We start from the raw sequence: 23,743 nt of genomic DNA, 5'->3' as shown, positions 1-23,743 counted from the left end.
GGGTCAAGTGAAATAACGTTGCAAACTTAGATAACATTTAGAACTTAAATCCAATAAGATAATCCAAATATATTTTTGGGTAAAAGTTAATCTTTTTTATTGAAACTGCTTCTATTATATTTTTAGTTCGGAATTTAACTGGTTTAGTTAAAAATTCTATTATTTGATTGAAAATATAATTATTTTGTTGAAAATACAAATATATATTTAAAAGTATCTTTTTACATTCTCATCATTTATGATTGAGAAAGTATTAGAATTGTCGGAAATTTGACATCACACTTTTTCAACGGATCTCCACGTTTCGAGACCCCCTGAATCCGAAAATTAGGTTTTCACGATGGCGTCTGTCTGTCCACACTTTTTTTAGGTCCTAAAAGAAAGGACGAGTTCGTTAACCAGCCATTTTTGATAAACATTCAAAAAGTGAGTGCATTTTGAAAATTTTTGAGACAACTTTTTTCTCAATTTGAAAATTCTATGTACGGATATTTGTAGTATTAAAAAGAGCAAACAATTTATCCTTATGACTTTTTTCAATAAAAAGAAAATTCTCAGAGTTATAGCGTTTTCAAAATTTTTTTAATCAACCGAAAATCAAAATTTGAAGCCGAAAAACGTACGATATGAAAAAAAGTCGAGAAAATAAAAACATTTCTTTTTGAAAGTTCTACAAGATTATCATAACCAATTTATGGATTTTCTTCAAAAATCGAAAATTCAAATTTTGATTGCACAAAAAATAATGGAAAATAAAAAATTCCATTTTGTGGACAAACTATGTAGGATACGAAAAAAGATGAATTAAAAAAAATGGTTATCCCAAAAAAGATCTACAATTTCGTTAAGAATCACTTCTTGATAGGACGCGTACTTTTTGTTTTATTCGTGAAAAATAACGTTGAAAACAAAAATTTTAAAAAATGTGTGGAAAAACGACGAAAGTTACGAGAAAAAAAAATCCAACAAAGCCTGTTTACAAATGTCTGTCGGAAATCGAGCGCGCAGCGCGAGTGTCACGATGAGAATGTGTACCTCAAAGCCTACAGAGCTTTGAGAAACTTAATCTTTGACTATACTTAATTAAGTAGAAAATTCAGAATATTAAGACGCATATAAATACTGCCATCTAAAAGAGATCTTTTTTATAAAGTTTTTTTCAATCATTCCAAATGCAAAGAATAAATATCCGTGGGTGAATTATCGAGCGCTAGATTTTACCGTCGCGCGCCCTAGGCGCACTCAAACTTGCGAGCGAAGCGAGCCGCGCGCATAGCGCGTGATGAGTATTTGCCCGCGAAGCGGGCAGATTTTTTATCAAAAGTTCAACTACTTCGTTAAAAATTCGTTTTATGTATAGTTGAAAATCAATTTTTTAAATTGACAATCAAACTATTCGATTTTTTGTTAAAAATTTTATTATGTGGTTGAAAATATATCATTTTTAGTTGGAAGTTCAACTTTTTGGTTGAAAATGAATGTACTTTGTTGAAAATTCGTCTTAATAGAAATTTAATATTCTTGGTTATAAATTGATTCTTTTTGTTTCAAAGTACAATTGTTTGGTTGAAAATATCAAATGCTTCGTTAAGAATTCATATTATTTGACTTGAAGTTGAAATACTTTGTTGCCAATTAAACTTCTTTTGAAGGATTCATAATTACAGTTAGAAATTCAGCTGTTTGCTTTTAAATGGACCTTTATGTTGAAAGTTCTACTGTTTTCCAGAAAATGTATCTTTTTGGCTTGAAAATGACTGAATTTGGTATAAAATAAAAGTGCTTGGTTGAGAATTAAAATTTCTGGTAAGAACAAAATATTTTTGAGTTGAAAATTCAATTATTTTGTAGATAATTGATGTTGTTGGTTTTTAAATTAAATAATTAAATCAAAATTCATGGATTTTGTTTAAAATTCGTCTTTTTTGTTGAAAATTAATCTTCTTGGTGGGAAATTAATTTTTTCGTTTAAAAATTCAACGACTTTGCTGAAAAATTAATTTTTTTTACCTGAAAATTTATTTATTCCACTCTTTGTCAAAACTTCATCCTGTATATTGTATAAATTAAAAATTCAACTGTATTTGGTAGAAATGTCATGTTTTTCGTTGGAAAGTTGTTGATAGCAAAATCATATATTTCCTTGAAAAGTCGTCTTTTTGCGTGCAAAATTATTCTTGTTTATGGAAAGGTCAATTTTTTAGTTGAGCATTTAAGTATTTTGTTAAAAATGTATCTTTGTTCATTGAAAACGATCTTTTTTGTTAAAAATTCACCTTTTTCGATTTAAAAATCCACTGTTTTACAAAACATATTTTTTAGCTTGAAAACTTGACTCTTTTATTGAAAATTCATCTTTCTTGATTGAAATTAAACTGTCTTTATGGAAATTCAACTATATTCTAAAAAAGTTCTCTTTTTGTCTTGAAAATTCAAATATTTGATTGAATTTGAATCTTTTTTGTTTGAAATTTCGGTAATTTGTTTGAAAATGCTTCTTTGTATGCTGAAGATTAAACTTCTTTATTATATATTCAACTATTTTGTTAAAGCCATCATTTTTGGTCGAAAATTCAACTATGTTGTTAAGAATTCATCCTTTTTGATCGAAAATTAATCTTTCTTGGTTGAAAAATAACTTTTTTGTTACAAATTCAACTGTCTTCGAAAAATGTCGTCTCTTTGGCTTCAAAATTTTACCATTTGGTTAAATGTTTAGCTACTTTTTGGAATAACTCGTCTATTTGACTGAAAAGTTCATATATTTGGTTGTTAATACAACTTTTTGTTTGGAAATTATCATTATTCCTTTTTTTTAATTCGCCAAAAATCGTAGGGATTGAAAGTGTTTCGTATTGAATTCAATATGGTTCTACATTAATTTTATATAAATGAATTTATAAACGTAAGATCCGTGTTTAGCCAACTGGTACGTTACTTTCGGAGAGGGGGTGGTCAAAAAAGCCCAAAATTGGTTACGTAGTTCATGGATGGCCCATAACTGGAAAAATTTTATGTGGGGACAAGAAAGCGGCTTGGCGCCGCCAGGCCTTCCAAAAATGTACCCTGGTGGCGCCAATACCAGTCAGGCATCGCCTACAGTCTACACCACTGCATTCAACGTTTAATTAAATTTGTGTCGTTCATTATTTAAGGTATCATTCTATACAGTCTATATTGATGAAAAAACTTTCGATTCATCATTGAACTTGTTAAAAATAAAGTAACATATTTTCTCACTTTTATTTAACAACTTGTAGAATTACACTTAACACGGTGCCGGAATTTTCTGAAGAAAATAAAGAAATATTTTCTTTCTCCAGATTACTACATATTTCAGGGAGAGATACTTTTCAACCAAACAGGATGAAACAATTTCTCCTGCCACGGAAGTCTACACCGGAATTTTGACCCGGCAGATCCGCAATATAAAGTTATTTTCTCTCTGTACATCTTGTATGGGTGTAATGGCACAGCCAATAATTTATGAAAAAATGGCACAAACCAACAGTTTAGGAACACTTGTAGGCATCTCAGTATTTTTTGGACTTTTTACAATCGCCACACCTCTGCTTCTCCACATGATAACAAAAAAGTACATCACGAGTATAAAGTACTTACCAGAAGAAGATAAATATGTTGCCACAACTTACACGATATTCTTACGAGATAAACAGGTTCGTGCCTAACAAATATTTGCTTTGCTTTCAAATTTGAAGCGATTACCTCCCAAAAAAACTATTGGAACAAACAACCGTGTAAATTTGTTGATATATTTTATTGTTTTATTTTCAATAGAGGCGGAATAGGGTTGTTTCGCGATTTGAGATGAAATAATTTTGTAATACATAATATTAATCTGAATCGAAGGTGCGTTATAATTTTTTTTCTTTTGAGTCGTTCAACAGAAAAAAATTATTAAAAATTTAAAGCGGTGAAACACTTATTCAAATTGGTGTCACGTGAGTCAGATGTTCTTATAATTATCTATCAACGTGGCGATACGAAACTCATGATGAGGAGGTAAGGCCACGGTCTGCTGTCAATTCTGAATATTTTGATTTGCTCCTGTTGTAATATAAATATATCTATTTTTTGTAGATTTCCTGTATTGGTTTTTACGAAATCCTCCTTTGACATTTTTTAAACAATATTTTGCGACTTCTATTTTCGACGTACACATAATCAAAACAAAACGTCGACACAGAAGAAGATATTTGAGAATCACTGATACGTGCGCTGTGATTGGTGCAAAATCCGACCTCTTTGACGTCAAAGGGGCCCTCCAATCGATATCGTGATAAAAAAATTCATATTTCAACATTTAATTAAAAATAGTAAACAATATGTAAAAAATATTTTATGGGCGTTTTTATAATTAGAATTTTATATACTATAAGATCCATTTACTGGAAAAATTATGTCTGACTTTGGAAACAATCCTATTGAAGTCATGTGAATGTTATTGGAAAATGAGGTTTAGACTACAGTTCTTTGGCGTCATATAAACAATTCAAGACCGAATTAAACAAGAAATTCTGTTTAATCAATCGTTGCTAAACATTTAGCAAGAATATATGCTATTATAAGCGTATTTTTCAAATTTATTTGTAGAGTTATTAAAATTTTTTAAATTCGAAACTTCAAAATGAGATTATTATTTGTCAATTGCATCAAACTCTCAGGCGGTCCTGACTGTTTACGTTTCGACCCCCCCCCTCCCCCGAATTCAGTCCAAGGCTGTTTGAAAGCAACTCTCGATACTGGACCGAAGGCGAGAGTTTGGTGTAGTTGCTTGTAAAGTCGACCTTGTCGAAATTGGGCCTTGGGATATGTATTTAAGTTTCTATTTGTTTGTATTTAAGTTCAATTTTCTCAAATTGTGCTAAGTAAGAAAGATATTGTTAAAATATTGTAAACACTATTTGAAATCTAATGACTTTTTATTAACAGTAGCAATTTTAGATGGAACATACTAACACAACAGGAAAAACAATTACACGAAGTTACATTTGATAAAATTCGTTTTTTCGTTGCATCCATATTTTCAGAGGTATTAAGGATTTATTGTCCAATATCATATCAAATAATTAAAAAATTATAATATTCACGTGTAAAAACGTAAGGTCATTTTAAAAAACATAGTCAAACTATATGGATCAGGCTTCAATTCCAACCCTGTTAGAAACATCGAACATTTCATTTTTCGACAGAAGACTTTAACATAATCCAAGACTCTTAAAAGATTCTAAATCTTGTTCAAATTAGGATTTTCATTGGAAAATACCAATTTTCCAAAAAATTCTACAATCCGAAATTCTTCAAGTTTGTAAATTTAATTATTTTAAACAAAACTCATTAGTCTAATGATTTTTTGTTTTGCAAAATACGAATTTCAGTCGAAATACACGAAAATAACCCTAAGGTTGTTGATAAATTGTAAACATTCTTCGAAATCAATTTATTAAAAATGCCAACAATTTTCTATGCGAAAAACATTATTATAAAAAAAAATTGTTCAAATTTGTGAATCACCTTTAGAATCTTTTTTGTTTAATTGCCAGAAATATCAATTTCCGACGATAAACACTGTAACATAACCGAAAATTATTAAAAGATTCTTAAAAGTTGTTATTCTTCTTTGAAGTCCAATTTCTTATACTAAAAATAACATAAAATTGTTTAAAATTATATACCTACCGTCAAAATTGAAATGACTTTGGTTTAAAATCTCAATTCCCGTCAAAAAGCGTTAGCAAAATCGAAAAACGTAAATTGTTGAAATATTTAAAATCTAATAATTTCTGATTAAAAATACCCATTTCCTATGTAAAACGCCAACATAACCTGAAACTGTTAAAAACTGCAAATCTTGATGATGGATTTTGTTTAAAAATGCTAATATGCGGGGAAAAATTAACACATGAAAAACAAACCATGAATAATATTAAAAATAATTTGTTAGATAATTGGAAAGTTTTAATTTAACAAAATGTTACTCAACTTGCATAAGGTTTTCTATCATTTTTCTTATTTAAAAGGAATTATTGTGGATTTAATTATTCAAATTTCAAATTGAAGATATAACACAACTTCCATTAATGAAAAGCCAATCAGGTTTTTAACTACAATTATTTCGAGATTTTCAAAACATATATTCTTGCAACACTTTTTTCAGGTACAAATTATGGAACTTAATCACAAACTTACACTAATATATTAAATTGTTAGGCCCCATATTGTTAATTTCTACTGATACGCATATTTTTAATAAAAATACAACAAATACAATTTTATTATCTAGAATGTGGGTTTCCTATTGAAAGATTGAAAGATCATTGAAAGATATATTTGTTGCAAAGTACTTAGGAAACTGTAAAGATTTAAGATATACAACAAAAGTTACACTTTGGGTTAAATCACGTTAAGACCCATCGTGCTAAATGTAAACTTTGTAATTTCTCAAATTTAAATGATAAGAAGAGAAGAATTAAAAAATATATCTATATTTCGGCGAATTTTATTGTTAAAAATTAATTACAAAAACTGATTTTTTCAAAAAAGAGCCAAGCGAGTTTCCAGCGAATATGTAAAATTTGTGCAATTTGAGCCCCCCACTTACAAATCCCTGTAAGATAAACCGAGCATTACTGGGACAACGCAAAAAGTATGTGCAATACTGGGACAATAATAAATATCGCTCAGTATCTTTTATATTCCAACAGAAATTATAAAAGTAAAAATGTTCTATTATTTTTAAAGTTCTTTTAAATTTGTTACCACTGTTTATTTTTGTCCTGATAAGTTATACATTTAGTAAAAAAAAAAAAATCACAAATATTCCTCAAAATGTGTGAATGAACTGCTATAAAATTTGTCATTTTTTTGTATTTCAAAACTTTCCACATAACTTGTACAGCATTGTATTATTGAAATTTCCGACACCAAAAGAAAAAGTAAGGTTTTTGCACATTTTTAATACGTTTAAGAATAAAATTCATAATTTTATTAGCGATTTTATTCGATAACTTATGAATATTTTAGTGCCCCGCATTTGGAAATTGTTTTGCTATAGTTGCCTAAACCGGGACGAGCTATCGCTGACTCTCAGTTTCGGACACTTAAACGTGAGTTGCGAAATTGCGTTTCCATTACTGAGACGGTCACTTTTGCCGTGTTTTTAATTAAATTTTGCAATTTGTGTTAGTGACGTATTAAAAAAATTGTTTCTAAGATCCACATTTGCCGTTCAATTGATTATTTATTCTAAAAAGCTTAGGTAAGTAATGTAATATAGTATCTCATAAATTTAATTTTTAAATAAAAATTAGTCAGAATGCATTAAAATTTAATATCATAGATTTATATGAAACTTTAGTAAGAATAATATTATCGATTTACTTTTTAAGATAAATTAATTAAATTAACTTTTCTGTTGAAAATTTATATTTTCAAATTAAAAATATAACTGTTTCGAAGAAAACTCATCTTTTTTACTTGGAAATTTAACAGTTCGGTTAAATTTTTGTTTACTTGACTAAAAAAGGTTTTTTTGATTAACATTTAAACTATTTTCTTGAAAGTTCGTCTTTTTGGTTTGAAAACGTATCTTTTAAATTATAAATTTCATCTTTCTTGAGCAAAAATGCAACTGTGGTGGAGAATTAATCTGTTTAGGTTGAGGCTTCAGCAGTTTGATTGGAAATTTCTTTTTTTTTTAAATCAATTCGACTGCTTTTAGTATGTAATTAAAATATTTTTTGGTTGAAATATCAACTATTATATTTTTTGATCAGAATTTAACTTTTTTGGTTAACCTAATACTTCAATTTTCTAACAAATTCTTGAATTTAAAAATAAAAAAGATTAATTTTCTACCAAAAAAGATTTATTTCTTATCGAAAAATATAATAGTTGACATTATAAACAAAAAATGTTTTGATTATAAATTAAACATGACATTAATTTTTAACCGAATAAGATTTTTTATTAAAAAAAGAAAAATATTTCAACATAATTGTTGAATTTTCTACCATAATATCATTTTCAACAAAACAGTTGCATTTTTCTCAAACAAAATTCACTTATAATTGAAATTATACTTTTTTGAACCAAAAAAGAAGGATTTTCAACAAAATAGTTGAAATATTAATCAAAACTGACAAAAAAATAATTTGAATTGTTTCAATACTTTTTTCAATTTATGTATTAACTTGAATTAAGATGAATTATAATTCAAAATTTACTACCAAACAGTTTAATTTGCAAGTAAAGCGATAAGATTAATCTACAATATTAAATTTTAATGCAAACTTACTAATTTTATTTAAAAAATTAATTTATGAGTTATTATTAAATTACTTACCTATAAGCAGTTGGCAAAATTTGAGGTTAGAATTAGAGGGTTCAATAAACTACTTTAAACCACTTTTTTAGAATAAATAATTAAATGGCAATCACAATCCATTCTTGCTTTTTAATGTATTCTGTAATAAATTATATTTAAAATGTGCCATTTTATTTTGATAAACTCCATTGAATTTTCCTTGTCCCAGTATTGGCCCATGTGTGTCCCACTTGAGGATATGCCCCAACATTCGTGTCCCACTAATGGGCGATCTGACTAGCTTAAAAAATATCTATTTATATTAATTAACCATAAAATAAATAATGTATTTTTTGTTCCCATCGATCAAATAATGTCTTAGCTATTTATTATAACGGTTCTTATACGAAAAATTCCAAACCCCCCTTGTAAAATTGTGTTTATGTGGGTTAGCTTTTCCTAACTGTCCCAGAAATGGTCAGTTTACCTTATACCATTTACCAAGTTTCATACGAATTCGAGGCCATTTATGGTCACTTTTTGGGGCCACCTGAAAATCTTTTAAAGTTTTTAAAAATCTTGAAAATTGGTTGCGCTGAAAACTCGAGTTATTAACCTCTCGAGAAAATTTGGCTTTGAAAAGCTGCCTTGTTAATCGGGAATTTCTTAGATTTTAGTGGCCACCTTTTGTAGTACCTAAATATGAATGCCTTTAAAAATGCAAGTAATTTTTAATTTGGGTTGCTTTAAAAATGGAAGGATATTTTAAATTTGAACGCTTTGAAATAATTTTTCGTTATTGCATCTTTCTAAAGAAGCCTAAGTTCGTTTGTATTCATATCTCTTGGGTCTATTTATCGCGAACGTTTGAATTGAAATCTTTCTGCTATTTTCTCTCTCAATTTTATTTAACAAGTTACGCAAGATAAAAATCACTACAGCATTTGCACCTTTTTGATCTACTTAAAAAAATTAATGTAACTTCATAAACTTACTTACAGATCGAATTCCAGCCAAAAGACGTGTTTGTGCCCGAAGTACCAGGGATGTTCACTTCATGTTTAATAAAAAAGGCTCCCTTATTTTTCACTCCCGATTCGTTCAATGATCTGAGTCACTATAAGCGAATCATGGGATACGACAAACCTATAGACTTTAAACTCGGTATTCCAGAAGATGTCGTGCCTCAAAAAGTAAACGAAACTAGTAAATAATAAAAGTAGAACACAATAAAGAATTGATTTGAAAGTTCTCGACTTATTTTATTGAACCTCCTCCTTTCACCTCGTGATGCTTTATACACTGTAAAGTTGATGGCTAGTTACAAAATATGTACAAGATGCGAGTGCCCGGCGGCTTCTTTGATTAGAAGAGACGAAATAAGAATGAACAAAGAACCTGCTATCCAAATGGAAAACACTTCGTAAGTGAATTTTTCCGAATAGGTTATTTTCTCAGGCACGAATGTCGGAAAATCGTCTCTACAGAGCAAATGTTAATTACTAGCTTTTTCCGTCGAATAGCAGGAATGTTTTCGTGAAGAAAATTAAGATGATCGGTAAGGATAGTAAAAAAATATGTATGTACTATAATATAGGTCGTCGCAGGTGATTGGATGGCTTTGAAATGCAGCCTCATTTCGTATAAAAAACAACCAGATTCTATATTTGCGACAGTCGACGCGAATTATTGCTTATAAAACGTTTGAAATCATAATAAAATGATGAAATCGAATTATCAAAGGAGCTTGATAAACAAGTGAAGGAAAATGAAACTGATTAAATTTCCTTGCATAGGCAACTATGTACCCAAAGTTTAAAAAAAATCAATGATTGGTTTGGTGTCGAATAGTTCCCGTCGCTGTTTAAATAACGCGCTTACATCGAGAGAGAGAGAGATCACAGATTATACCTTCGATGTTGAATCGAAGATAGCAACGCAACGGGTTAAGTTAAGTGCAGATGATTTGTACAGTTCAGTTACACTAAGTAGGTAAAAGATCAAAGTCATCGGCAACGTGCACCATAGGTACGTGGAGATCTTCGATTTGAGGAGTGGCCTTGAATTCGCACAGACCGACTTCCTTCAGTTTCCATTCCCAGTCCATGCGCTGCACCGCGTGCAGTGATTCTGCCTCGTTGTGATGCCTCAATAACATCGCTTCCTAAAAGGATAAGAAAAATCAAATTAATTGAATGGCTTATGACAACTGAAATGTTATTTAAAAGTCACTTGAATTTTCAGGGTGGCCGTTTTAATCGAAGAAAAAAATTCCCGGTCATTTCCCGATTTTTTTCCCGGGCCACAAACATTTTTCACGGTCAATAAAATTTAAAAAATCAAACTCTATTCTAAGCATTTTTCCATTTGAAGTAATAAACAACAAATTAAAGCATTCAAAGTACAACTCTTGAATTTCAAACTTACGAAATTGAAGTTTAAAAGTTCTTCACTTTTATAAATTATAGAAATCAAAGATTCAGATTTAGTTCCAAAAATATAAATCTACATTAACATTTTCAATAACCTAACTTAAAGAATCAAACAAAAAGCAAAAAAAAAAACAATTTTAAGCTCGATACATTAAAAATTGAAAAATAATTTTTTCTTCGTAAACTTAACAGTTCTTAAATTAGAAGTTGAATAGTTTTATTTTGAACAGTTCAAGCATCCTTGAAAAGCTTTAAAATTTTATTTCAATATCTTGAGAAATCTAGAAGTGTTTTACAATTTTTTCGAATTTAAAATAATTTTAGAATTTTTTTGAGAAGTTTTAAATATATTTTAAAATGAATTAAATTTTTTTTACAACTTTTAAAAAATCCTGAAAATTAAAGAAAGTCCTTAAAATTTGAATTGATAAATAACAATAAAACACTTATTATTTTTAGAAAAAAATTAGAGTAATTTTAAGAGATATTTAGAAGTTTTAGAAAGGTTTATATTAAATTTAGAGCTTGGAATGATTTCGAATAATTTACACGAAGTGTGTGCACTGACAAAATTTGGCTAGTCGTACTGAAATTTTGGTGAAAACACCCACAGCCGAACTTAAAAAAAAGTAGATTTATTTTGAAAAATTATTGTAACAGAAAATTTAAAAAGATTTGAAGAGAGACGTCAAAAATTATCAAGAAAAGAACTTGGAAGATTTTAAGGATTTTTTTTAATTCGTAGGATTTTCCAAAAATTGCATGAAACATCGATTAATTTAAAAATATATTTAGAAGTTCTGAAAAAATATATTAACTAACTAATACTTGGTTACAATTTACTCATCTTAAATGAACAATGAAATATTGCTAAATATTAAATACTTATTCTTTTTCTAAATTAAAAAATCTCAAACTAAATAGGTTAACAATTGAATAATTTAGACTTAAACAATATTTTAAATTTAATAAAAATCTTTAATTACGACTATATTATTATGGAGTTATTTTTAAGTGGAAAATAGTTTATAAAGTTTCAAACGCACGTTAACATTTTTAATGGCTAAACAAATTAATAAGAATAATATATGTATTAATAAATTTATTTATTGAATTTAATATAAAAAAGAATGTAAGGGAAGGCCTTAAACTTTGAAGTTGAAAAAATTCTCAAATTTTGAACGGATCTAGAATCATTTTTTCAAATCAATTATTATTCAGATTTTTACATTCAAAGTCAAGCTTCATTTTATCCAAAATTTTCAACTTCAATTGCTTCTAATTTTTAATTGTTTAAATCTTTAACACTGCACTTTAATTGTTTTAAAAACGGTTTAACTCGAACTTGGGCTGATTTTTCTTCTGAAAATTCGTAAAATTCCCGGCCAAGTTTCAGCTCTCTGAACAGTTTTTAGGATTATTTTCGAAGTAATGTTAAAGTGAAAAAACTTCGTGTTGAATCTAAGGATCACAGTGGCCGTTTTCATTAAAGAAAAAAATTCCCGGTTCGCAAACATTTTTCAGGGTTAATAAAATTTAAAAAAACTACACTAAATCTAAAAATTTGTTCATTTGAAGTAAGAATAACTAAGCCACAATTGAAGGCACACCAAGTGGAATTTTTTAAATTGAAGTTTGAAAGTTTTTAAAATTTAATATTTTTTTATTAAATGAACAATAATTTACAAAACATTTTATAAATTATAAAATTCAAAGATTCAGATTCGATTGATAAAAATCAAATCCACGGTATAATTTCCAATGCTTTAAATTTAAGAACCGAACAGTTAATTAAGAAATGTTCAAAATTATATCATTTAATGCAATTTTAAGCTAGAAACAATAGAAATTGAAGTTAAATTTTTGTTACATACACTGAAGACTTCTCAAATTTAGAGTTGAATTATTTTTACTTTAGCGAGTTTAAAAATCCTTAAAACGCTTCGAAATTTTATTTCAAAATCTTAAAATATCTACACGTTGTTTTACATTTGTTTAAATTTTAATTATTTTTGAAATTTTTTTAAAACGTCAAAACATCTTTTAAAATGATTCGAATTTTTCGTAACAATTTTCCTATTTTTTTTAATTATGCCAAATTAAAAAAAAAATTTAAACTTCCACATTCATTTTTGATAATTTTGTAAATCTTTTTTACACATTCACTTAAAATTAACTTTTAAAAATAAATAATAATTTTCAATTTTCGTAGGAAATATTTTTTATTCTTCTAAAGCCTTTCAAAATACTTATGAAGCTTCTAAAATTTTTGTTCGATATCTGGCAAAATCTATATTTTGTTTTAATTAGGAAGTGGACTATTTGCATCGAATTTTGGTTCGAATAGCCGGATTTTGTCGGTACACGTATAGAAACTTCGTTTGAATTATTTGATATCATTAATTTTTTTAATTAATTTAGAATTTTTTTAAAACTTATAAATATCTCTTCAACTTACTCGATTTTTTATAAGAATACTACATTTTTTAAATAGAACAATTAAAATTGTAGCGTTCATAGCTTAGTTTTTTTGTTTGATTTTAAATATTTAATTTATCATTACTAATTTTAAATAAAAAGTCAGATATTTTTAAATATTAGGTCATTGTTATTATTCTTAATTAAAAAATTTCAAATTGAATGGTTTAAAAATTGAATATTTTAAACTGAAATAATATTTCAAATTTAAAAAAAAACTTTTAATTATGAATATATTAGTTTGAATTCATTTTAAAATTGAAAATAGATCTTAAAGTTTCGATTGGGTGTTTACATTTGTTTAACTAATAAGCCTTTCCAATTGAAGCAGTTTAATTTTTAACGCTTGAATCTTGTAATTCTCAAATTGTGAACTTATACCGAATCGTCTTGTAAAATCAAATTATTATTCACTTTTCAAATCTTAAAGTATAGTTATATTTAAGAAATCATTAATTAACTTATATTCGCAGCTTATCAACTAACAAAATATTTATCTAAAATCTTTGATTTTAAACGCTTTGAATTTTTTAATTTAAGTGTTTAAAACTACATTTAAAAATTTTTATAATTAAAATTTACGCTTAAAAATTAAAACCTAAAATGGAAAATTTTTAAATTGGAAGACTTTCGAAATACGCATTCTGAACTGAAAAAAACCTCGAAAAAAACGTAATAAAAAATATTTAAAATTTCCATAAAAAAATCTATTTTTACTCTTGAGAGTTCTTTCTCTATTTTTATGTGTAAAAAATTTGTCTATTTCCAGCATTATTTCTCGAACAGAAATTTATGAAAAAAAAAAAAATATTAATAACATTTTTTGGGCCTATGAAAACTCACTTATATTTGTTATCAATTTTCTGTTGAATTTGTACTTTCATAAGAAAGACATCTTGTGATTTTTATGCGGGCTAAAAATAACTTGTGGTCAGAAGAATTTTTTTTTCACAAAATTGAATTTTCTCATTTTTCCCGCAAACAACGGCAAATAAGTAAAAATGTTAAGATAAAAGTTTGCACGTCTACAAAAATTCATAAATTTTCAAAAATTTTCTAAATTCTCAGAAAATCTTTTTTATTTTTATGTTCAAATTTTAAAAACATGAAAAAACAATGTCTGGAAAATCCCACCTTTTTTATTCTATCCAATATTTTTGAAAATGATCTGCTTATAGAAGTAAAACATCATATCAGGTTTAGGCGGGCTAAGCCAATTTTGAGACCGAGAGCTTTTTTCCCCTAAGAATATAATTTTGATATTGTTTTTGTAACTGATGACTTTTTTAAACGCACACACTTTATCTGAATCCTTTTTTGGTATCTGTCTTTTTTGCAAGAAAAGAAAGAAAATTCGAATTAATGGAAAAAATTCTTCTGGTATACAGTAATTATTTAGCCCACATGAGCTTACAAAAAACTCTCCCTCATTAAAGTTGATTTTTTAATCAAATCCATTCTTAGTATTTTCAGAAAAACGCCGCGTTTTTGTTACTTTTTTACTATAAATATATTTCTTATCTCAAAAGTTATAGAGGTTTAAAGACAAAAAGTAGTTTTTTTTTATAAACAAAGTAAAAAATCGCACCTTTTGTTTGAAATAGGAAAAACACGTATTACCTTATTTATTTAACAAATCTATCAATTATTAACTGACAAATGTTCTACGATCTTTTAAACCAATAAGTTTGAGACACAAATTGGTCGGTTTGCACGTAACATTTTTTTAATCTTTCCCTTGTCATCGATGAATAATCATTTTATTGGGAAATTCGTGCCGTGACTTGGGATAATTAATAAATTATAATTAAAAATAAGATAGATATTTTACATAGTGCCCAATCAAGAGCTTGAATCTCGTTTCAGTTCATTTATTCAAAACATTCGTATGTCCTGAATGTAAGTTATTAATAATAATAATATTTTTACCTTAATTTTCTCCCACTTGTCATCAACATCTTGAAGCCAGCTCAAGAATAACCTCCCATTATATCTGCTTCTCGCATTTCTGTCCTTCTCTTCTTGTTCAGGAGTTATGACATTATAAACTTCTTCATCCTTAAGTATAGTGCAAACAGAAAAAGGAAGCGATTGATTGGCTAAGGCGCGAGCTGCTCTGCCGTGCACTCTCAAAATTTCCTGCTCGACGGATAAGACTAGTTTCTCTTTCTCCACGACGTGTTGCATTCTCAGCCGATGTCTCTCCTTTTCCTGATCAACATAAAGATCCTTCATAAGTTGCACTAATCCCGCAGGAATATTCATGTTCGGTTCAGTTTCTGGATTTCCCGCGAGAACGTAAGTGCACCGATTCATTAGGTAGTCCTTGAAGCCCTGAGGAGGTTTTGGCTGAACTGGGAAGAGACCTTTTCTTCTTCTCTCGATCTGCAAAAAATTATTTTCATATATTAGCAGCAGTGATGGGGAAGTTACTTTTTTCGAGTAACTAGTTACAGTTACGTTACTTTGCGAAAAAGGGTAACTTGTTACAATTATTAGTTAAAGTAACTTAAAGTTACCTAAAAAGTTACTGTTTTTACTCCCTTCATTTTTTAATTTAAAAGTCAATATAATTAAGATCATAAATTCATAAAACTTAATTTAAAAAGAAAGAGGCATTATTTAAATTATATAAAAAATTAAAAATATAGTTCGGCAAGTACTTGTAATATTCTGTCCATGATATATTCTAAACAGTTTTTGTTTTTCCGCAACGTTCGGCAGGATTACCAGAATTACTTGCTTCGTTGGCTTTATTTTCATCAAACGTTAAAAATTATTTTTCAAATTGAAATTCAAGTTCAAATCACGATTCACGTATTTAATAATAAGTAAATATAAGTAATAATTATTAACATCATTAATAAGTTACTAAAATTTAAGTTACAAGTTAATTTTTAAAATAGTAACTAAGTTACCCTAAAGCCTAAAAGTTACTAATAACATAACTTTTTAGTTACCCAGTTACTTGTTACAAATTACTGTCAAACACTACTGATTAGAAATGTATTTCAGTTTCAATAATATAATATATTTGATCATTTTGTTTTCATTAATTAAGTCTTGGAAGGGAGAACACGTTGGATCAACAAAATTTTTGTGTTCACGACTTTTTTACTGTTTTTTTTTGTTCGACGAAAGAGCTGTAATGGCTAATACAAAAAAGCTTTCAAATGTAATCTAAAAATTTTGAACTTGGGTAAAAGTGAAGAATAAAAATCGGAATGGTAAACAGAACAAAAATAAAACGACGAAGGAGGCTGGAAACGTTTACATTAACAAACAAAAAATAGAAGATTGTTTCTAAGAAATCACTTATAAATGATAAAAAGGGAATTTTTTAATTTTGTAGCTCGTAATTTTTTAAAGAAATTGGAACCTATAGTTATAAATGTTAGGTGCTCAAAATTTCTACATTTTGACTTCTTTAAATTTAAAAATAGTTAATTTTGAAGATAATGCACTCAAATAAAAACAAACAAAATTATTTGGAAGGCTTGAATTTGGAATATTTATGCATTCTAGTTTTAAATTATTTAATTTTAAACCTCTTTATCTCAAGTTTCTTAGTTTCAAATACTCAATTTTTAATAAATTGTCTTATTCTAAAGCAAAATTAAACTTTCAGGTCCATTAATTTGAAATATTCTAAAATGATTTGATTAGTTCTGAACATTTAAGGCTTTAAGTAAACAATAAATACAGGTTCCGATTCAATATTAAGTTTAAATGTAAAGAGACCGGCGCAAAACGTTTGCAGGGTGGCTGTTTAAATCAAAGAAAAAATGCCTGGTCATTTCCTGGTTCGAAAAGATTTCTCAGAGTCAATTAAATAAAAAAATTCGAACTCTAAAAAGCTAAACATTTTTCCCTTTGAAGTACTAAAAACTGAGCTAGAAATAATAAAAATTGAGCGATTACATTTTTTTTATAATCTGCACACTTCTTAAATTAGAAGTTAAATTATTTTCATTTAGCATAGTTGAAAAATCTCGGTGTTTGCACCGACATTTCGGTATGGTCGGATTTTGTCGATAACCTGCTCGAATTTCTTTTAGGAATAATAAGTGTTCAATATTTATTTATACAACAAACTTCAACAATTTTACTTACAAAATAAAAGTTTTCCAATAACCAATTAAAATTGTAACGTTCAAATTTTATTTGTTTTGCTTCGTTTTCTAACGACTGATTTTAAAGAAACAGTAAAATCGATCTTTTTCCTAATTACAAATGTCAAATTCGTAAATTTTAGACTGAAACATCTGAAATAGCCAAAAAATGGCTACTGTCACGCGTAGTGCGTGATCTTGAGAAAAATTAAACAAATGTATTTACATTACCTGCTTCCTAATATTAAGAAACAACTGATAGCAGTTCGTAATTGGTTGATCGTGGGGATGAACTTCAGGACCAGAGCTCGCCGTTTCAGAGGCTTCATTCGAGGCCGTGGCTGCAGCTTGTAGAGCTTCCTTGCTGGGTTTCATTTTCCTCTTTCTCGGATGCAGCTCAACAGGTGCTGGAGCTGGAGTGCTAGTCGTTGTCGTTGAGGCTGTAGAGGACGCACTCTCGGACGTTTCATTTCCGTCCTTCTGGGCTTTGATGCTATCGCTATTCTTCTCGGACTTTTCCGCCGTCGCTCCTGCCTTTGTGCTGGAGGATGTAGCAGACTCTGATGAGGTAGCTTTGTTCGATTCAGCATTTCCAGCCTCGGGCGTTGGCTGAGGGGAAGAGTTATTGGAACGATCGGCTGAAGCGGCTGGCAAGGGTGAAGAATTCGAGTAGTTTCCGTTTCCTCCTGTACCTCCGGAAGCTTCTTTCGAATTCGAGGATCCGTTACCATTTCCGCTTCTAACAAAATATTAAACAATTTTTTATTGCAACGTAATTTTAAATTTTGCAATTATAAAGATACGAAATGAATCGCCAAGTGCAATAAGGGATCGTCCATAAACTACGTTAACACTTTGGGGGAGGGGGGTCAAAGTAACGTTACATTTTAGAATTTAGAGAATTTTTTTTCTAAAAGTACATAAACGTTTTTAGTACCTTTCCTGAACATGAATGTTTTGGACGAAAATTTAACTTTTTTTTTTTAATTATTCTTTTTTGGTAGTAAATTAAACTTTTTGTATAAAAACTCATCTTTTTTAGTTAAAACTTCAACTTTTTGGTCGAGAACTCTTAATTTTGTTAAAAGTTCGTCTTTTTTGGTAGTAACTAAGCCTTGTTGTTTAAAAATTAGTTTTTTGATGGTAAAAAATTAATATTATTGTTTAAAAATTAATTTTTTTGGTTGAACATTTGACAACTAGGTTTTAAGGTTAAACTACTGTCTTAAAAATTAAAAAAAAAATTTTTCTTTCGTTCTTAAAAAATTAACTTTTTGCTTGAGAATTTTTAAACTTTATTGAAAATTCGTCTATTTTGGTAGTAAATTAATCTTTTTGTTAAAAAATGTATCTTTCTTTCTTAAAAAACAACTTTATGGTTAAGAATTCTTGAATTTTGTGAGAAATTCGTTGTTTTTTTTTTTTTTAGAAAATCGATCTTTTTGTCTAAAAATTTCTCTTTTGAGTCCAAAATTTAACTTTCTGGTTAAGAATTTTTTAATTTTGTTAAAAATTCGTTTTTTTCGTTATAAACTTAACATTTTTGTTTACAAATTTAACAACTAAGTTTTAAAATTGAACTAATTTCTTAAAAATGCATTTTTTGTTTGACAATTAAAAATTTTAGTCAAAAATTCATCTCTTTGGTTGAAAGTTGAACTTTTGTGATGGAAATTCGTCTTTTTGATATAAAATTAACTTTTTTTCGTCAAAATTTCATGTTTTTATTTGATAATTTAACTGTTTTGTATATAAATTCATAATTTCGTCTTGAAATTTCTGTAATTTAGTTTTAAAAAATCAACTATTTGATATAAAATTCCTTTCTCATATAATCAAATTTATTTTTTAAATTAAAAAATTAATTATTTCATTTTTGGTTAAACGTGTAACTTTCCTAGATTAAAAATTCAATAACGCCCGCATTAAATGAATATGAATTAAAAATGAATAATGACCGGAGAATGAAAATTTTTGTTTAAAATTTTATGTTTATAGTAGAAAATTCAATTTTTGGGTTGAGAATTCTTGAATTTTATTATAAATTCGTCTTTTTTGGTAGACAATCTTTTTCTTTAACAATTCATCTTTTTCAGTTAAAACTTCAAATTTTTGGCCGAGAACTCTTGATTTTACTCAAAATTCGTTTTTTGATGGTAAAAATTAATCTTTTTGTTTCAAAATTCATTTCTTTGGTTAAACATTTTATAACTAGGTTTTGAAGTTGAACTACTTTCTTAAAAATTAAAGAAAAATGTTTTTTCTTTCTTTCTTCAAAAATCAACTTTTTGGTTGAGAATTTTTAAACTTTATGGAAAATTCGTCTTTTTTGGTAGTAAATTAATATTTTTGTTAAAAAATTCGATTTTTTGGTATAAACTTAATATTTTTCTTTACAAATTTAACAACTAAGTTTTAATTGAACTATCTTCTTAAAAATGCATTTTTTGGTTGACGATTATGATTTTAGTCAAAAATTCATCTCTTCGGTTGGACATTGAACTGTTGTGATGGAAATTCGTCTTTTTGGTATAACATTAACTTTTTTCTTCAAAATTTCATATTTTTATTTGATAATTCAACTGTTTTGTATAGAAAATTCGTCATTTCGTCTTGAAAGTTCTATAATTTAGTAAAGAAAATCAACTATTTGATAGAAAAATCCTTTCTTATATAATCAATTTCATTTTCAGTTAAACGTGTAACGTTCTTAGATTAAAAATTCAATAATGCCCTGATTAACTGACAAATAATATCCAATCAGGCTTCTTTTCCATCGCTTCTTTTCTCAATTTTCGAACGCTTTTCATTTTTATGTAGGTACCCAATTGGACTTGTAGCAAAGCTTGGACCAAAATACAAACGCATGGTTTAGAATTTCTGAACACAGCGTTTAATTTTGAATGATAAGCCTCACAACCGTTTCTTGTTCGCGTTATTTTTGAAGTAAATTTTGTATTTAATGGTTGGATAGCCTTGACGTCTTCATTAAATAAAAAAAATACTACCTCAGAAGGATTTAAAAAAGCAATACGGGAGCGCGATGTTAAAAAGCAATTATTTTCTTTCACGAATCAAGGATGGACTAAATCGTAACTAACCTGTGCGAACTTCTAAGAACTCTTTGATGATGAGTCGATCTTTCCTCTCCATGCAGAGCACCGCTAAAGTCCTTTTTATCTTCGTTTTTGGACGCGGATCCAGCTTCGGTAGGACTCGTCGTTCCACTGGCAGGCTGATTTTGATCCTTATCCGTCGAGTCGTTGCTATTTGAGCTAGCGACAACATAAGGAAGTTGATGACTCCTATTAGAAGTGTTTTTCCCGATTCTATTTCCCTGTTCTTGTTCTGAAGTCGTACTCTGGGGTATGACGATCTTCAGAGGCGGAACTTTTGGCGCAGTACCAGAATCTGCTTTCGAAGAAACTTCCTCGCCATCGGATTCTGGGGGTGCTGGGGTTGCCGTTTTCGAGTTCGAAGCTGATGTCGCTCCGCTCGAGGGCTTGGGACTGCTCGCGGTGGAAGCACTCGGGCTTTTCCGATCGGCGTTAGTTGCACCAGAAGTTTGGTTGCTCTTTCCCGATGCTAAACCTGCACCTTGCTTCCCTGATTTTGTACACTGAAATATAAAGAGTTTATGATCACAGATGGAAATATATAATTGCACTTGAAGGAACAGTCGTGATCAGCCCGTAAGGCCAAAATAAATTAACATCAAAAACTAAAGCACCTTTTCACCAGTGTTGGCATTATTTCTGCCGATGTTTTGTCTTCCAGATGCACTGCCTTTAGGATTGTCTTTGGGATTCTCGATATCCTTTCTTTTCTTTTTGCGGGTTTCTTCATCTTGTTCGTCGGCATTGTCGGCCTCAAAAGCTCGCTTCGAGGCAGGCGAGGTGACAGTCGCGGTATCTTCAGCTCCAGAGATCGTAGAAGTTTCTCCAGAAGTGTTAGACGCCGATCCGCTGCTTGCACCGGTGTTTCCGCTTTGGCTCTGATTCACGGAAGACTTGGCATCTTTTTCTTTTTCAGGATTTGGCGAAGAACTGGAACCTCTTACTGGTGTTGCTTCCTTCGAACTTTTAAACTCGTAAACGTCATTGTTGTCGGCAGTAGACGATGGAGTTCCGCTTCCACTAGAACTGGACGATATGGCATTGCCAGTTCCCGAGGGAGAGGCCGATGTCTTCGAAGTTCCCTCCATTTGATTTTGTCCCTGAAAATTTTAATTATATGTTAAGCGATTTATAGATTTTGCGTTCTATCTTTGATACTTTAAAATTATAATCCTTCAAATGTATGAGAAAATCTATGCCTAAAATGTTTTTCCTTTGAGATCAAAACGGCTACTTCTCGAGTCGCTTTTAAATTGGAAATTTTCTACATAATTTGTTACGAATTTTAAAATGGACTCATTTCCTTCTTTAGAAGTCTTTCAGACTTTGATCTTGTAATTTTGGAACACTTTCAAATTTTAGATCTTCTTATAAGGAAGGTTTTCATATTTAGTGAGATTATACATTTAAATATATTTTGCTCAAGTTCAGTTAATGCCTTAAAATGTGTATACCTGTGTGTTCACAGTGCCCTGGCGGGAGTTGGTACCGCTTTTCTTTTCATCCCTCGAACTTCGGACTTGATTGAGACGAAGCGTCACTCTCGGCGAGCTTCCTGACTGCCCAGATCCCAATCTGTCAACTACAATCAAACAATTAAAACATTATTAAATTGTTTAATTATCAACATATTATTGATAAAAATAAATTCTAAAAGCGAGTTTGACAGGAACTGTATTCGAGCTGCCCATTACGATCAACTTGTTTATCATTAATCAAAGCCTCCGAGCCAATAACAAGTTCCTCGAGAAAGAAGGATCAGATCACAGTTCACATTCACCTCGAGATTTTTTTCTTTATTCGACATTCACGAGGACCTGCTCTTTCTGAGAACGCAAGTCCTTCATTAACTCATCAAAATTCTGAATTTCTGTCAATCGAGCTATTCAATGCAACATTCTAACTAATTGATTCTGCTAAGAACTTAACTAAATTGTTGAGTGACGTTTTAATTAGAAAGGAGTTTAATTTACGGGGACTTACAATATTATATATTTTTGTGTCTTCATAGTCATACCTAAGGATCAAAAGTAAATATTTTTTTTAACTATTCGAGATTTGCTGGTCGAGCATGACTGTAGTCGAGAAAAAATGTGCAAGGTCGCACGATCAGAAGCAGTAAAACTGCATAGAAATACGAACTTGGATCTGTGCCTTGAAAATATTCATAGAAACAAACGGTCCTTGCTTCCGTCGATTGCATCCAAGACTAAGTTTAATTATAGTGACTTGACTTTTTCTCTCATGATAATCCAACTCCAATCTTCGCGCAATCACATATAAAACATGTAATTGAATAGATCTTAAAAATCAAGTCTTGTGAAAATTCCATTTAGAAAATATATATAGTCCAAAACTTTCGCTTATAAATTACTGTCTCATTATTATTATTAAAAAACATTTCAGTGTTGAAATGTTGTCACAGGCTTATACTGCCCAACATGTCGAAGGCATTATTGGTTAGAGATGGATTTTTATTTGATCATTTTTGCTCGGGGCTGTCCCGGTATATATCATCAGTCACGGATGCATTTTTATAATGCAATCAAGTGATCTGATGACAGCAGTCTGCCCAGACATATTGGACAAAGCCTGGTTTTACCCCATCTTTAACGCACTGGGTTGCAGTCAAGTACACGATGGGGGGACCTACAGCTTAACCCTTAAACGGCCAAAACGCCACTACCGGTACACTGCTTTTCAACGGCCAATAACTAAGACTATTCGACACTAGGAAAAATTGAGACACATATATTTTTATTGCTTAAGATCTCCTCTTTCCGACGGTGCCAATAAAATTCCTCAAAAAATTTATTTATTATCCCAAAATGCAGTTTAAACAAAAAAAAAAACGTGATTTTTCGTGCCTATTTTTTTTTTGTGAACCATTTTCCAAAGCTTTTCGAGTCTGTAATTAACCTGGAATCTTACTAACCGGTGGAAAAAATGTCTAAACTTTGAGAATCCATGGTTCAAAGATCGATTTTTCGTTTTAGTATTTTCAAAATGGCGTCTTAATGGCAAAATTTTTGTGAAAACATTCATGAATTTTTTTACAATAAACGATGCGCTTTTCGGAAAAATCATCAAGAATAAAAAGTTCTTGTAATCAGCCAAGGAATACGCCTGAATTTTTTCGAAGAGTTTTGAGCAAAAATTTGGATTTTGCATATGAAAAATTTTTGCAAAATTCAAAATTTTGCTCAAAACGCTCCGGGAAAATTCAGGCGTATTCCTCGGCTGATTACAAGAACTTTTTATTCTTGACAAATTTTCCGA

General features: G+C 29.3%; 2 protein-coding genes across 2 annotated transcripts in view; one reads left to right on the top strand and one right to left on the bottom strand.

The window, feature by feature from the left end:
• The window catches only part of LOC117176001 (transmembrane protein 70 homolog, mitochondrial), an 11,324-nt gene extending 1,747 nt beyond the window's left edge, over positions 1 to 9,577 (top strand). Inside the window, exons 2-3 of the mRNA XM_033365945.1 lie at positions 3,324 to 3,677; positions 9,328 to 9,577. Coding sequence (XP_033221836.1) covers positions 3,324 to 3,677; positions 9,328 to 9,540 — 567 coding nt within the window. The 3' untranslated portion in view covers positions 9,541 to 9,577. The remainder of the gene's footprint in view (positions 1 to 3,323; positions 3,678 to 9,327) is intronic.
• The window catches only part of LOC117175997 (ankyrin repeat domain-containing protein 11), a 66,230-nt gene continuing 52,050 nt past the window's right edge, over positions 9,564 to 23,743 (bottom strand). Inside the window, exons 4-9 of the mRNA XM_033365935.1 lie at positions 21,919 to 22,046; positions 21,079 to 21,564; positions 20,450 to 20,967; positions 17,580 to 18,087; positions 15,166 to 15,621; positions 9,564 to 10,490 (exon numbers count right to left, since the gene is read on the bottom strand). Of these exons, the coding sequence (XP_033221826.1) occupies positions 10,311 to 10,490; positions 15,166 to 15,621; positions 17,580 to 18,087; positions 20,450 to 20,967; positions 21,079 to 21,564; positions 21,919 to 22,046 (2,276 nt within the window). The 3' untranslated portion in view covers positions 9,564 to 10,310. The remainder of the gene's footprint in view (positions 10,491 to 15,165; positions 15,622 to 17,579; positions 18,088 to 20,449; positions 20,968 to 21,078; positions 21,565 to 21,918; positions 22,047 to 23,743) is intronic.

Source organism: Belonocnema kinseyi, chromosome 1, assembly GCF_010883055.1.
Source record: "Belonocnema kinseyi isolate 2016_QV_RU_SX_M_011 chromosome 1, B_treatae_v1, whole genome shotgun sequence".
NCBI classification, from domain to species: Eukaryota; Metazoa; Arthropoda; class Insecta; order Hymenoptera; family Cynipidae; genus Belonocnema; species Belonocnema kinseyi.
This window is presented reverse-complemented; position numbering and strand designations above follow the sequence as displayed.